Genomic DNA, 13,415 nt, shown 5'->3' on the forward strand with positions numbered 1-13,415 from the left:
CCTTCTTCTTTTAGATCTTCCCTCTGTCCCTGCGATGGAACTATTTGGCGCCTTTTTACTACACAGCTAATACATGTTTCTTGTATAGAAATATTAGGAAATGCAGACTAACAAAACAGGGTAGGAGAATCAGTTTGTAGTATTAGGGCCAGGGGTGTATTTTAAAAGGTGACAAAACACTCCCACTCTCACGTAGCCAAATGAGTATTAACAGCTAATTCAGATTTAGACTCAGAGCACACCGCGCGGGAACAGCCCTGGGCTTAACTCAAGGCTGTGCTGGGAACTCGAGCCTCGCCCCCTAGTTTGCATAGCCCCGCCCCTGCTCCGCCCCGGCCTCACACGCCCCGCCCCCGGTCTGGCCCCGCCCTACCGCACGGCCCCGGCTTCAGCCCCGCCCCTCAGCGTCCTCGTCAGTCCCAGTTCTCGCGATAGCTTAACCCGGAAGTGTAGCGGCTGGAGCTGGTGGTCTGGGTACCCACGTGGGCTGGGCTTCAGGTAGACTTGGTGCTGCCGCCAGCGGGAGCCGAGCTAGGCGGAGGCGCCATGGGGAAGCTGCGCCGGCGGTACAACGTCAGGGGGCGCCAACAGGTGGGCCCCGGCCCCTCCAAGGGCCCCCCCGAGCCGCCCCCTGTGCGGCTGGAGCTAGATGGTAAGGCGTCCCGGGACTGGGGTTGGATTTGGCGGGAGGGACCACCCAGAGCCTCGCTGCTAGGGCTGGCAGTGAGGGCAGGGGTCCTCCGGCCTGTGCCCTGCCTTCGCAGCTCTGGGGCGGGGGGCCCAGAGAGGTAGCCCCATTCCGGATGATCCAAAGGAGGGGCGTTAGTGACAGCCTAGTTTTAACAATGAATAGGGACAATACTCGGGGTTCCTCTCGCCCTCCTGTAGGCCAGGCGCTGGTCTAGGCACTAGAGACATGGTAGAAAAGGAGATTTTAAAGATCCCCCGCCACCCCGAGTTTACATGCTTAAGGGCGGAGACAGGCAAGAGAAACACGTAAAATGTGTAGAATGTCGTGTGGCTGTGAGCGGAGGAGGCGCTCGGGTGGTTGCCGGATTCCGTAGGGATGCGGGGCGGGCCTCACTGTGTGAGAGTCAGGACCTGAGTGGCCGAGTGATAGGAGAGAGAAAACGGGGCCCAGGGCAGGTCGGACTCAACGGGCAAGACGAGGACTGGCGCTTTTTCTCTGAGTGAGAAGAGAGCACAGGAGGGTTTACGCAGAGGAGGGGCAGGAGGAGGGCTTATTTTTAACAGCATCACTTTGGCTGCTGTGTTGAGGAAAAGCAGTAGAGGACAAAGGGAGAATCAGAGTGGTGGGGTAGGAAGTGGAGTGGATGCTTGGACCAGGAGACAGCTGTAGGAGAGGTGAGAAGTGGGTGTGGGTGGATTTGGGTGTGTTTTGAAGTCAGAGAATGTGCACAAGGACAAAGGAGGTGGCAAGAATGACTCCCAGGTGTCCAGCGGGCAGCTTGGAGCTGGGCTTTGGATATGAGTGGCTTGGAACCTCTTAGGCATCCAAGCAGAGGCAGGCGGCTGTGGATGTTCAAGAGAGGCAGGTCTTGGTGGCGATATTAATTCTGGAATCATCTGTGTATAGATGATATATACTTAAAGCCAGAAGACTGAGGGAATGAGGTCGACCCTGGGGAGGGAATTGAGGAGGATCGTGCCAGGGGGATGGAGTAGCCATGAGGTAGGAGAGAGCTGGGAGAGTGTGGTTGTCCTGGGACCAGGGAAGACACTCACCATTGGCTTCAGGTGCTGTTTCAGGGTCAGGGAGGGAGAGAAGCACCACCGGGTTTAACAGCAGGAAGGCATCCATCACCTCTACTGGGCCGGTTGTGGGGAAGCAATTGAGTGGGTTCAAGGATATCCACCAGGTGCCTGAAACTAAACGGGTTCCAAAACAACTTGTCCAGCTGCCGTGTGAGCCTCCAAAGGCCCGGCCGATGTGGCTGTAGGGAAGATTGCAGAAATCAAGAGAGGGGATCTAGGGCCCCTGGAGTAGCCTGCTGCCCTCCACCCCCCAGTCAGCGTGCTCTCCCACGCTCCTGCTGGACATGGAAGGCAGTGAGATTATAGGGAAGAACATCAGGGTGGGAATCTGGAAGTCTGAATTCTCTCCTCAAGGGTTGCACAGATAGGCTGGGGGCTGAGGCAAATGGCCTAACATCCCTGTGCCTCCGTTTTCAAATCTGCAAGATGGGACCAGTAGTACAGGTTGAGCATCCCTAATCCAAAATACAAAATGCTTCAAAATTTTAAACTTTGCCAACATGACACAGAAAGGGAATGCTCATAGGAACATTTCAGATTTCAGGTTTTTGGATTGGAGATGCTCAGCTGCTAAGTATAATGCAGACACTCCAAAATCCAAAAAAATCTAAAATCTGAAACACTTTTGCTCTCAAGCATTTTGGATAAAGGATACTGAACCTTAGTAGCTATCCTACCTGCTATTAGAGTTTTGGAAGTGATGTTTTGGGAAAATATGTTGGTGACTGAAATGGGAATGCTTTGAAAGGTAAAGAAAGCCCGCAGAAGCAGGATGTGTCCTGGGACAGGTGTCAACCATTGTAGTACCAGCGACAGCTCAGGACAGCACCTCGAAGAGAGCCAAAGACACTGACCAATGCTTGCAACTGGGCCATCTGAGCAGAGGGGCTGAGGTCTCTGACCCCGAGATTTGGGAAAAGTTCTTGTTCACATCACAATAAGACATCTTCATTTATCCCGCCTTTCTCGGGCAGAGGGATCTCAAGAGAACGTGGCACAGATTGCCTCCTTTGACGAGCCTTCCCAGTCACCCGTCTGATACTGTCACCTGCTCCCTTATTTTCATTTTTGTCACATTCCCTTCTTTTCCTATAGCACAGTGGTTCTCAGACTTTTTGGTCCATTTCCTTTTTTTATTATTTTTTTTTAATATATAGCATCTTGCTCTGTCGCCCAGGCTGGAGTGCAGTGGCATCATCGTAGCTCACAGCAACCTCAAACTCCTGGTCTCAAGCGATCCTCCTGCCTCAGCCTCCCAAGTAGCTGGGACTACAGGTGCATGCCACTGTGCCCCGCTAATTTTTTTTATTTTTTTCAGAGATGGGGTCTCACTATATTCCTGAGGCTGGTCTCAAACTCCTAGCCTCGAGTGATCCTCCCCTAAGCCTCCCAAAGTGCTGGAATTGCAGGCGTGAACCACTATATCTGACCAGGAAACTTTTACCTTCTTTAAAACTGAGGTCCCCAAAGAGCTTTTGTTAGTGTGGGTTATATGAATCAATATTTGCCATATTAGAAATGAAAAGCGAGAAGGTTTTGAAACACAGGAATATGTGTGCAAGCAAGTGCTTCATTCACTGTCACGGCAACAACATTGTCACTCGGTTTGGAGCCTGTGAAAAGCACCCTTGTGCATGTTTTTTTTTTTTTTTTTGCTTTGAATTCTATTTGTTTCAGAACTACAGACGAGGGGATAGCTTGCATTGCTTAAAATTATCTCATCAAAAATAACTTTTAAAAAATTGGTACCAACGTTATCAAAAAAAGAAAATTGTCTCGTTTTTCTTAATTAGGGTCAAAAACCTCTCCTGCTCTTTGTAACATAAAAAAAAGCATACAAACTGAGCAGTTAACCAAAGGATCAGATCCTGCCCATGCAGGAACACCAGAGAGGGAACCCCAGCGTCAGATGGGAGGCAGGAATAGGCGCCCTCCGAGGTCCTTCCTCCCTAAGATTCTGCGGCAGGTGGAGCTGAAGTGTAATATGATCGCTGAATTTTTCTAAAGTGGTCTAGGTCGTATGCTTTCAAACTAATATATTTAAAATAGGTACAAACTTGGCACTCCAGTCCACTGAGTTCTCTTAAGAGGACGTCATAGTATTATGAGAATAGATTTGATCTCACAGACCCCTTGCTCCTGAGCAGAGGGTGACGTCAATGAGCGTCTGTGCTCTCTGGCTCCCGGGGCTGTGGGTGAGGCGCGTGTGTCTTTTCAGACAAGGACACGCTGAAAGGGGTTGACGCAAGCAACGCGCTCGTTCTGCCGGGGAAGAAGAAAAAGAAGACCAAAGCCCCTCCCCTGTCGAAGAAGGAGAAGAAGCCTCTGACCAAGAAAGAGAGGAAAGTGCTGCAGAAAATCCTAGAACAGAAGGAGAAGAAGAGCCAGGTACGGCCCGCTCTGAGGGGTCTATGCACAGCTCTCCAGCGTGGGGCATCTCTCTGTCCTCCCAGCGTGGTCTCTGCAGCAGGACTATCCGATAGAACTTTCTGGAATGCGGGAAGTGTTCTATGTCTGCACAGTCCAGTGCAGTAGCCACTTAGCCCCATGTGGCTGTTGAGCCTTTGAAATGTGGCTACTCTGGCTGAGGAACTGAATTTTTGTGCTCACATCTTTTCCTGATCGTTTGTGTTACTTATTTTTTTACTTTATTCTAGAGAATTTCAAACTTTCTTTCCCTTAATTTTGCTTAAGCAAAAAGGTCTGTCAGGGGAAATTCAAACATCTGCAAACGTAGAGAGAGTAGTGTAATGAATTCCCGTGTTCCCATCACCAGCTCCGACGGTGATCAGCCCCTGGTCATTCTGGGGCCGTCTCAACTGCTGGTCACATTCCCACCCCTGCATCCTTTCAAAGCAAATCCCAGGTGGTATAAATCTGTACCAGTTTCCTGGGGCTGCCATACAAATGACCACAAACTGCATGGCTTAAAACAACAAGAATTTATTCTCTCGCAGTTCTGGAGGCCAGAAGTCCAAAATCAAGGTGCAGCCGGCTGTGCCCCTCGCTAGGCTCTAGGAGGCTCCTTCTCGGCCTCTCCTGGCAGGCGGCTGCATCACTCCAGTCTCCGCCTCCATCTTCACACGGCCTTTCCTGTCTGCGTCTGTTGTCAGGACGCTTGTCATTGATTTAGGGCCCGCTCAGATACTCAGGACGGTCTCATCTTGAGATCCTGTAACTTAATTACATCTGCAGAAACCTTTTTTCCAAACAAGGTCACATTCACAAGTTCCGGGATACGGACATACCTTTGGGGTGGGCACCATTCAACCTGCTATACATAGCATTTCATCCATAAATATTTCAATTTGTATCTCTGAAAATAGGAACCTTTTTAAATAACCACAGTACCATTAGACACCTAATTTTTTTTTTAATATCTAATGTCCAGTAAATGGTCAAGTTTCTGATTGTTTCATAGGTTCATGCCACCCATTTGGTTTTTTTTTTTTCCCTTGTAATTTATTTGTTAAAGAAACTGGGTGCAGTGGCAGGTGCTTTAAAAAAAAGAAAGAAAGAAACTGAATTGTTTGTCTTGTAGAGTTTCCTACCATCTGCATTTTTTCATTTATTTATTTTGTATTTTATGTAGATCAACTCAGTGTGGTAGATTTAAATTTTATTTTAAACATGCTGCTCTGCCTTCTGAATTTCCTGTGCATTAATATTTGCATCTAGAGCAGTGATTCTAAACTGGGACAGTTTTGTCCCCTGCTCCCCCATCTCCCAGGGGACAATTAGCAATGTATTGAGACATTTTGGGTTCTGACGACTTAGGGGTGGTACTGGCATGTAGTTGGGTGGAGGCCTGGGGTATGCTGAACAGCTCGCAAAGCACAGAACAACAAAAAATTGTTCCGCCCAAATCGTCAGTGGTGCTGAGATTGAGGAACCGTGATCTGGAGGCTTCGTCAGATTCAAGTTTGACAAGACACACGTGTGCTGTGTATGTCCATCAGGAAGCACACGGGTCTCTCCTTAGCAGTCACTGATGTGCAGTCCTTAATAGTCCTTGATAGCACTGTTGTGCTGTTAATAGAGGGAAGACTCATTCTTCTGTGAGTGTATCCTTTTTAAATCCTGTTTAGTGTTTTTTCCCACTGTCCTATACCTTGCTTTTTGTTTAAACTGTGAAACACACATATAGAAGTATGTGGGCTGGGCACAGTGGCTTACGCCTGTAATCCCAGCATCTTGGAAAACTGAGGCGGGAGGATCACTTGAGGCCAGGAGTTCGAGACCAGCCTGGGCAATATAGCAAGACCCTGTCTCTGCAAAAAATTTTTTAAAAATTAGCCAGGCGTGGTAGTGTGCACCCTGTAGTCCCAGCTGCTCAGGAGGAGAGGCTGAGGCAGGAAGATCATGTAGGCCCAGGAGGTCAAGGTTATACTGAGCTGTGATCAGGCTGCTGTACTCCATTTTGGGTGACAGAGTGAGACCTCGTGTCTTAAAAAAAAAAAAAAAAGTATATGTACAATTTCAAAAACAATAAAGCAGAAATTCTTGAAATCCTCACCCAGGTGAAAGAATCAACTGAGGCTGTGTTACTCACGGTGTCTTGGGCACCAGTTCACATCAGCACGTGGGAAGCTGCCTCCTCCCTCGTAACTTCTGGGGCGTGTTGCTCTTACAACTGCCCTGCTTCATCCGTTCGGTCTCCTGTTGGTGGACGTGTGGATGGCCAATAGTCTTCTATCATGACACTCAGTGCTGCAAAGAGAGCCTCGTTTGTACAACCCTAGACTTCATTTAAAGAGACTCCAGCTGTTAGCGATGCTGAGATTTTATTTAGAGTGTCATTTCCCCTCTTGAGAAGAGGGTCGTGATGCCAAATGTATAACACCCTCATTTCCTTTCCCAGCGAGCAGAGATGCTACAGAAATTGAGTGAAGTCCAGGTTTCGGACACCGAGATGAGACTCTTTTATACCACGTCCAAGCTGGGCACTGGGAACCGCATGTACCACATCAAAAAGTGAGTTGGCCAGCCCCTCCCTGCCGCCAGGGCCCCCCTGGGGAGGGCTCACAGATTATGGAGGCTTCTGGGGGTGCGGTGTTTGGGAAAATAGATTTATGGTGGCCTGAGTAGCTGATGGTGGACTGTCCGTGCTAGATGCCTCTAGTTGGTAAAGGCCTGAAGTGTCTTGCCCCGGTGATGTCTGTGTTCCCTGCAGTTTGGAGTCCTGCATCGTAGGTTCTTCCAGCTTTCGTACAGATGATTAGACCAGGAATAGCCATTAGGTGATCAAGAGCTTGATTTGACCCATCTACGGGCTTTGTTTGGTTTGTGTAGTGTTACTAAGGCAGTAGGATTGTTTGCCAGTATGTTACTAAAAGCTCCCCGGGGCTACTGTAACAAATTACCACAAATTTAGTGCTTTAAAACAAGAATGTATTCTGTCACAGTCTGGAGGCCAGAAGTCTGACATCAAGGTGTGAGCACAGGTGGCTCTGTCTGGAAGCTGCGGGGGAGAATCTGTCCCGGGCCTCGTCCTGACTTGCGGTGATTGCCAACAGCCCTTGGCATTCCTTGGCTTGCAGTTGCGTCATTCTAGCCTCTGCTTCCTTCGTCACATAGCGTCCTTCCAGCGTGTACCTGTATCCTCACGTGCCATTCTCCTAGACCCGGCTCTAGGCCCTGAGTCTGGGTCTCTTTTTTCTCTTCCTATAAGAACACAAGTCATTGGTGTGACTAGGCCCATCCTAATCTAGTATAACCTCATCTTAATTACATCTGCAAAGACCCTTACTCCAAATTAGGTCTCGTTTTGAGGTTCTCGGTAGATGTGAATTTTGGGGACACATTATTTAACCCAGTACGGCCAACATTTAAGAAGTAGGAGATTTCACAATAAAATCCAGGTTCCCACCTGGTCTTGACCAGTGGGACAATTGGCCACACCAAGTTGGCATTCCTCCAGGCAGCTGACCCTTCGATGAGCCCCTGTGCCTCCCCAGGGTCCTGCCACGCTCTGTGGCCTCACTCAGCCTGCTCTGTCCAGTTAGATCAGGCCCGTCCCTGCGAGCCCTGTTGTTCATTTAATGACTGTTTACCGAGTGCAAACTCTGTCCCAGGAGCTCCTCTAGGTCCTGCAGATGGGACAGTGCATAAAAAGAAAGTCCTGCCCTCAAGGAGCTTATACTCTGTTGGAGGGAAGCTAGGACATACTGAGCAGAAAACAAAGCGGGGGAAGTGGGTGGAGAGAGAAGGGACAGGTGTCTCGGGCTGTGTGGTCAGGGACAGTCTCCCTGTTAGGTGACATTGGAGCAGAAGCTTGAGTTAAGAGTGAAGGGGGGGGAGAGTTATCTGCAGGAAGGGTGTTTGAGGAAGTGGGAACAGCAAATGCAAAGGCCCTGAGGCAGAAAGGGGCACAGCCTTAGATTCCTGACCTCTGGTGAGTGTTCAGCAGGCCTGGCCAGCCTCAGATATCCGGGACCTCCGTGCCTGAAATCTCTGCCCTCCCAGCAGGAAGCCTGAGGAGCTCCCAGCCCAGGGCCCAGAAAGGTTCAGCAGCCTCAGTGGGGCCCACCGGAAGCGTCGCCGCTTGTCTTCAGCAGAGGAGTCCGAATCCTCAGAGGAGTCTGAGCCAGATGACGCCCCAGCCGTGGAGCAGGCAGAGGCTGAGGCAGGGACAACAGCAGCGCACCTGCCGCCAGCTCCCCTGCAGGCCAGGGACGAGAGCCCAGCACCCAGCACTCAGCCCCCGCCAGCTAGGACTCCCGCTTGCCCGGCAGCAGCCTCCGCCCTGACCAGGCCCCCGGTGAAGCCCGCTGTGTTCATCCCCGTGAACCGCTCGCCGGAAATGCAGGTTCGCTCTCCCGCTGTTTGTCATTACAAATGTAGGTTAGCGTGACCAGGGGCTGGGTGCGAAGAGAGGGCGTCCAGGCAAGGCAGGTTACGTTCTTCCTGTCCCTGCCCCACGGGGCCGTTGCAGAGACCGAGGAGCTCTGACCCACCATGCAGGTGACGCTGGGCTGACAGCAGGCCCAGCGCACAGTTGGGTGATCGAGGTCGGCGTCTGCTGGCCGTGTCACCGTCCTCCTCTGACCACGGTTCCCAGTCCCGGTAGCCACTGATCCCGGTGAGGGTTTGGGCCATGGGATCAGTTGACCTGAAATCCGGTGCTGGCTCTACCACTCTCTAGCTCACTTCCTGGGCCCCGTTTTCTTTGTCTGAAAATGGGGGTACTCCATCTGCTTAAGGTGCACCCCCTCTCTGTGCCTCAGTTTCCTCACCTGGTACAAGGAGAGTTGTCGTGACGGTAAAAGGATCCAGCGTATGTAAAGCCCATGGCACACGATAGGAACTCTGGAACCTTAGAAGTCTGGTCAGCTGTCTTGTCGCAGTGGGTGTCAGGCTTTGGTGACATCGTGAGCACCAAGAGGTCACTTAGCCCTGGGTCTGGCCCAACACAGGTGGTGGTCATTTCCTCTGCCCGTCCATCGTCACATTTCCAGTGAGCGTGTGCTGTGGGCCAGACCCTGGGCGGGGCCCAGGAAATGGAATGGTCTGCGCCCTCTGCAGCTTTCAGTCCAGTGGGGGCGGCTGACATGGACCACACACTGTCATAAATAGGGACAAGAGGCCGGGCTCGGCGGCTCACACCTGTAATCCCAGCACTTTGCGAGGTCAGAGTTAGAGGATTGCTTGAGGCCAGGAGTTCAGGACCAGCCTGGGCAGCACAGTGAGACCCCCATGTCTGCAAAAAAAAAATGTGAAAGAAAGAAGTAGAGACAAGAGCCACGGAGGAGATCGGGTACAGTGAGGGGGTAGCCTAACAGGGCCTGGCCTCGTTGGGGACCGACCGTGTCTGGGGCAAGAGCTGAAGGACCAGCACGAGTTGAGGAGAGGGTGGGACTCTCCCATGCCGAGAACTGCATGAGCAAAGGCCCTGGAACAGGAGGGCTGCTGGGTCCCTGGAGCGCCTATTCTGACCAAGTCAGAGCGGATTGTGGAAACAGGTGCGATCTGACCAGCTCCTCTTTTAAAGATGAAAAAAAAGAGAATGGAAAATACCAGTACATTGATCCTAATAAGTACTATTTATAATGAAGTTGTAATTCCAGTTATATGTGTGCTTGTGTAAAAAGTCTTAATCAGGATAAGCCGATTGCTCTAACAGGTGACCCCAGCCTGCCAGGACTTCACACCACGAAGGTTTATGTCTAGGTGCCATCATGACGCCACCTGGTGGCGGGAGATGGTGTGGTCCCCTGCTCCACACGGTCATTCGGTCATTCGGTCGTTGGGAGGCTCAGCCTCCCCCTCCTCCTGTCCCTGCCATCCCTTGGGACTGCAGCCTTTGCTTTTCCTTGTGATTTTCCCTAACCTTAGTCCTAAGCCGTACATTTCGTGGGTTTGCCTGTTTGTATAAGTGGCATCATGTCAGTTACGTTTTTCCCCGATTTGCTTTTTTGTTACTCGATGTTGTGTCCTGGGGTTCATCCCTGCTGACGCAGGTAGCCGAGCTGCGTTGATTGTCCCCCGCAGTCGCATATTCCACCGTGCGCGCGCACCGCAGTGTGCATATTCCGCTGTGTGCGTGTACCACAGTGTGCATATTCCCCTGTGTGCGTGTACCACAGTGTGCGTGTCCCGCTGTGCGCGCGTACCGCAGTGTGCATATTCCGCTGTGTGCGTGTACCACAGTGTGCATATTCCCCTGTGTGCGTGTACCGCAGTGTGCGTGTCCCGCTGTGCGCGCGTACCGCAGTGTGCATATTCCGCTGTGTGCGTGTACCGCAGTGTGCATATTCCGGCGCGGGGCACGCGGGTTGTTGTAGCATTTTGCTGTTATCTCCACTGCTGTTCTAAACACTCTTGTCTCCTCCTGTGAGCACATGAGCAGAGCACGTGAGTTTCTCGTGGGCACCGTTTGCAAACTGGAGGTCCCAGCCATCTTTGGGTCATAAAACGACCAGCATTTTTCTTTTTGAACAAATGGGAGGGACTAAAATAGAAATAGAACAAAATAAAAAATACTAGCTTGTCAGCATGCTTTACACATAAGGGTGTTACATGGAACTTTTCCTTCTGTGCATAGTACATATATGTGTATGTGCGTGCACTGAGTCCTGGTATAAAATGTGTTGCTTTCCATGGGTCGTAGGAGCAAAATGCATGAAAGCCACGGCTCTAGAGGACACATGTAGGAGAGGAGTTGCCGGGTCACATGTGCCTGACTCTGATAAAATTAGCACCAGATTGTTTACCAAGGTGGTTGTGCCGTCGAGTGAGACTCGCCCCAGCAGTAGCCGAGAGCGTTCCGAAGGACACAGTCCCTTTCTCTGTCTCCTGTGGGCCATGGCTCTTTGTCCCCGTCCCAGCTGCCGAGGCCCCCATTCTCCAGCAACCACGTCCGTTCACCCCCCCCCATGCCAGCTGCCACCCTTGTGGAGACCATGTCACCCCACGTAGTCTTGCTGTGTCTGTGCGGAGTCCCGTCTCTGCTGCTGTCCCGCGGCACACACGCCCCAGTGCCCTGGGCACTGACGTCCTCTCTCCTGCCAGGAGGAGCGACTGAAGCTCCCGATTCTCTCCGAAGAACAAGTGATCATGGAGGCCGTGGCCGAGCACCCCATCGTCATTGTGTGTGGCGAGACCGGCAGTGGGAAGACCACGCAGGTGCCCCAGTTTCTCTACGAGGCGGGCTACAGCAGGTAGGGGCCGCACATGGGGCTCTCTGCGGGTCCCTCGGTGAGAGCCAAGATGTGGTCCCCGAAAGTCATTAAGAGTCTGGGCTCCCAGGAACCTGGTTCTGTGTGTACCGTGTGACTTCAGACAAGCTGTTTGACCTCCCTTGGCCTCAGTTTCTTCATCTGTGAGATGGGGATGCTATTAGCACCTCCTTCACAGGGTCGTGTAGATTAATGAGCGGGTTTGCACAAAACTTGCAGATCAGTCCTTGGCACGGAGGGTGACGTGTTTGCTGTCGTCACCGTGTAGCCTCATCTCAGCACTGTCGACCTGAGTGTGTCGGAGTCGTGCTCACAGCTGTGATTTGCTACAGGGAAGGGACACGGGCGCGATCAACAGAGGGAAAAGGCGGGTGGGATGGCCCAGGGGAGGGGGACCAGGCTCAAGTTTCTGGAATCCTCTCCCTGTGGATTCGCAAAGGACACTCTGGATTCCCCTGGTGACCAGTTGTCACAGCACGTGTGGAACATCGTCCACCAGGGAAGCCTGTTAGGGCGTGTTAGACGTGTTTCCCAGCAGCGTAGCAAGAGCTGCCTCTCTCCTTGTCACAGCCGCCCTGTGACTGTCGGCCCGTTTCCTGTGTGCTGACCTGCAGGCTGTGCCCTTTGCTGCTCAGCACTGTCCCCTCCTGAGCCCCGCGGCCCCTGGGCGAGGGCTGCGTCAGCACAGCAGATCTTGCCGTAAGACCGCAGGGATGGGCGGGTGGGCGACAAGCACTGATGACACGTTGTGTTCTTCTTCCCCCAGCGACAACAGCATCATCGGCGTCACGGAGCCGCGCCGAGTGGCTGCCATAGCCATGTCCCAGCGAGTGGCCAAGGAGATGAATCTGTCGCAGCGGTGAGGGCTCTGCTTCCTGGGGGAGGGGTCGCGGGTGGTCCTGTGGCCTTGCCCAGGTGTCAGCTGTCCAGGAGGGAGTGAGCAGCATCCATGACCGGGGGCTGGGTGAGCGCGTCACCTCTGCGTCTGAGCACCGTGGGACCCGCCCAGGCAGGGGCTGTGGGGCAGGGATGAAGCCAGCCAGGCCCTCGGCTCAGCTCGCATCACACACTGTGTACGGAGGAGAGAAAACGGCCCGTGGCGGGGCTGGAGGACAGAGCGGGGGCCGACTGCAGGCAGTTGTGTAATGAGCGCTGAGCGTTGCCGGGTTACGTGAAACTCAAGGTGCCAAAATGCACAGTCCTCTCCTGGCAATGAAGCTGCAGGACTTGCTCTGGAAGGCGATTGGCCCAGGCGAGTGTGCTGTTCGCTTTAGAATGGCTTGTTTGGGAGGGCTGCGGGTTTATGACGCAGATGCCTGTGCCTCGGTCCAGACTCTTGAATTCCGGCTCGAAGAGGTAACACGTCCAATGTGGTCTAAGATCGCAAAGGCACAAAAGAGCACGGGGTGGGAGTTGCATCAGATGCTGACTGGGCAGCGCCTCTGTGTGCCAGGCCCGCACTGGGCTCTCAGGACACGGTGGTGGACCAGACGGAGTCGCCTGCCCCCGCGGGGCCAGCCTGCACGTGGGGGAGGCTCGCGCTGTGGGTCAGGTGGGCGAGGTGCTGGGGAGGACGCCACAGCAGGGACAGGCCAGTGGGGGAGCCCCTCCCCACCCAGCCCCCGCCTCCCGCCTGGGGCAGCCACCACCGCCCAGTTCTATGCATGCTTCTGGACGATTCCATGCACAGACGCAACTGCATGTCTCGTCTGACTTTCACATAAATGGCTGCATGCTAGGCACACTGGGCTGCACCTTGCCTGTTTCGTGTCTTGAAAATAACAAGGCACAAAAAGCTGCCTCGTCCTCCTTTAACTTTTTATCATAAACATTCTGGCACGTACATAGGTAGAAAGAATAGCACAACGAGCGCCCACGTACCCAGCCCCAGGCCCAGGCGCAATAATTGTCGGCTCCTGACCAGCCCATTGCATCTGCGCCCTCCAGCCCCGGTTGTTCAGG

The 13,415-nt window shown here is 52.7% G+C and overlaps 1 protein-coding gene across 1 annotated transcript in view; it reads left to right on the forward strand.

Annotated features, from left to right (window-relative positions):
- Window positions 1–459: 459 nt before the first annotated feature.
- Window positions 460–13,415, forward strand: part of DHX37 (DEAH (Asp-Glu-Ala-His) box polypeptide 37) — a 30,731-nt gene continuing 17,775 nt past the window's right edge. The window contains exons 1-6 of the mRNA XM_012663462.1: window positions 460–652; window positions 3,995–4,164; window positions 6,638–6,750; window positions 8,245–8,584; window positions 11,287–11,435; window positions 12,220–12,312. Coding sequence (XP_012518916.1) covers window positions 547–652; window positions 3,995–4,164; window positions 6,638–6,750; window positions 8,245–8,584; window positions 11,287–11,435; window positions 12,220–12,312 — 971 coding nt within the window. The 5' untranslated portion in view covers window positions 460–546. The remainder of the gene's footprint in view (window positions 653–3,994; window positions 4,165–6,637; window positions 6,751–8,244; window positions 8,585–11,286; window positions 11,436–12,219; window positions 12,313–13,415) is intronic.

Source organism: Propithecus coquereli, unplaced genomic scaffold (genome assembly GCF_000956105.1).
Source record: "Propithecus coquereli isolate 6110/MARCELLA unplaced genomic scaffold, Pcoq_1.0 Scaffold81, whole genome shotgun sequence".
Classification (NCBI taxonomy): Eukaryota; Metazoa; Chordata; class Mammalia; order Primates; family Indriidae; genus Propithecus; species Propithecus coquereli.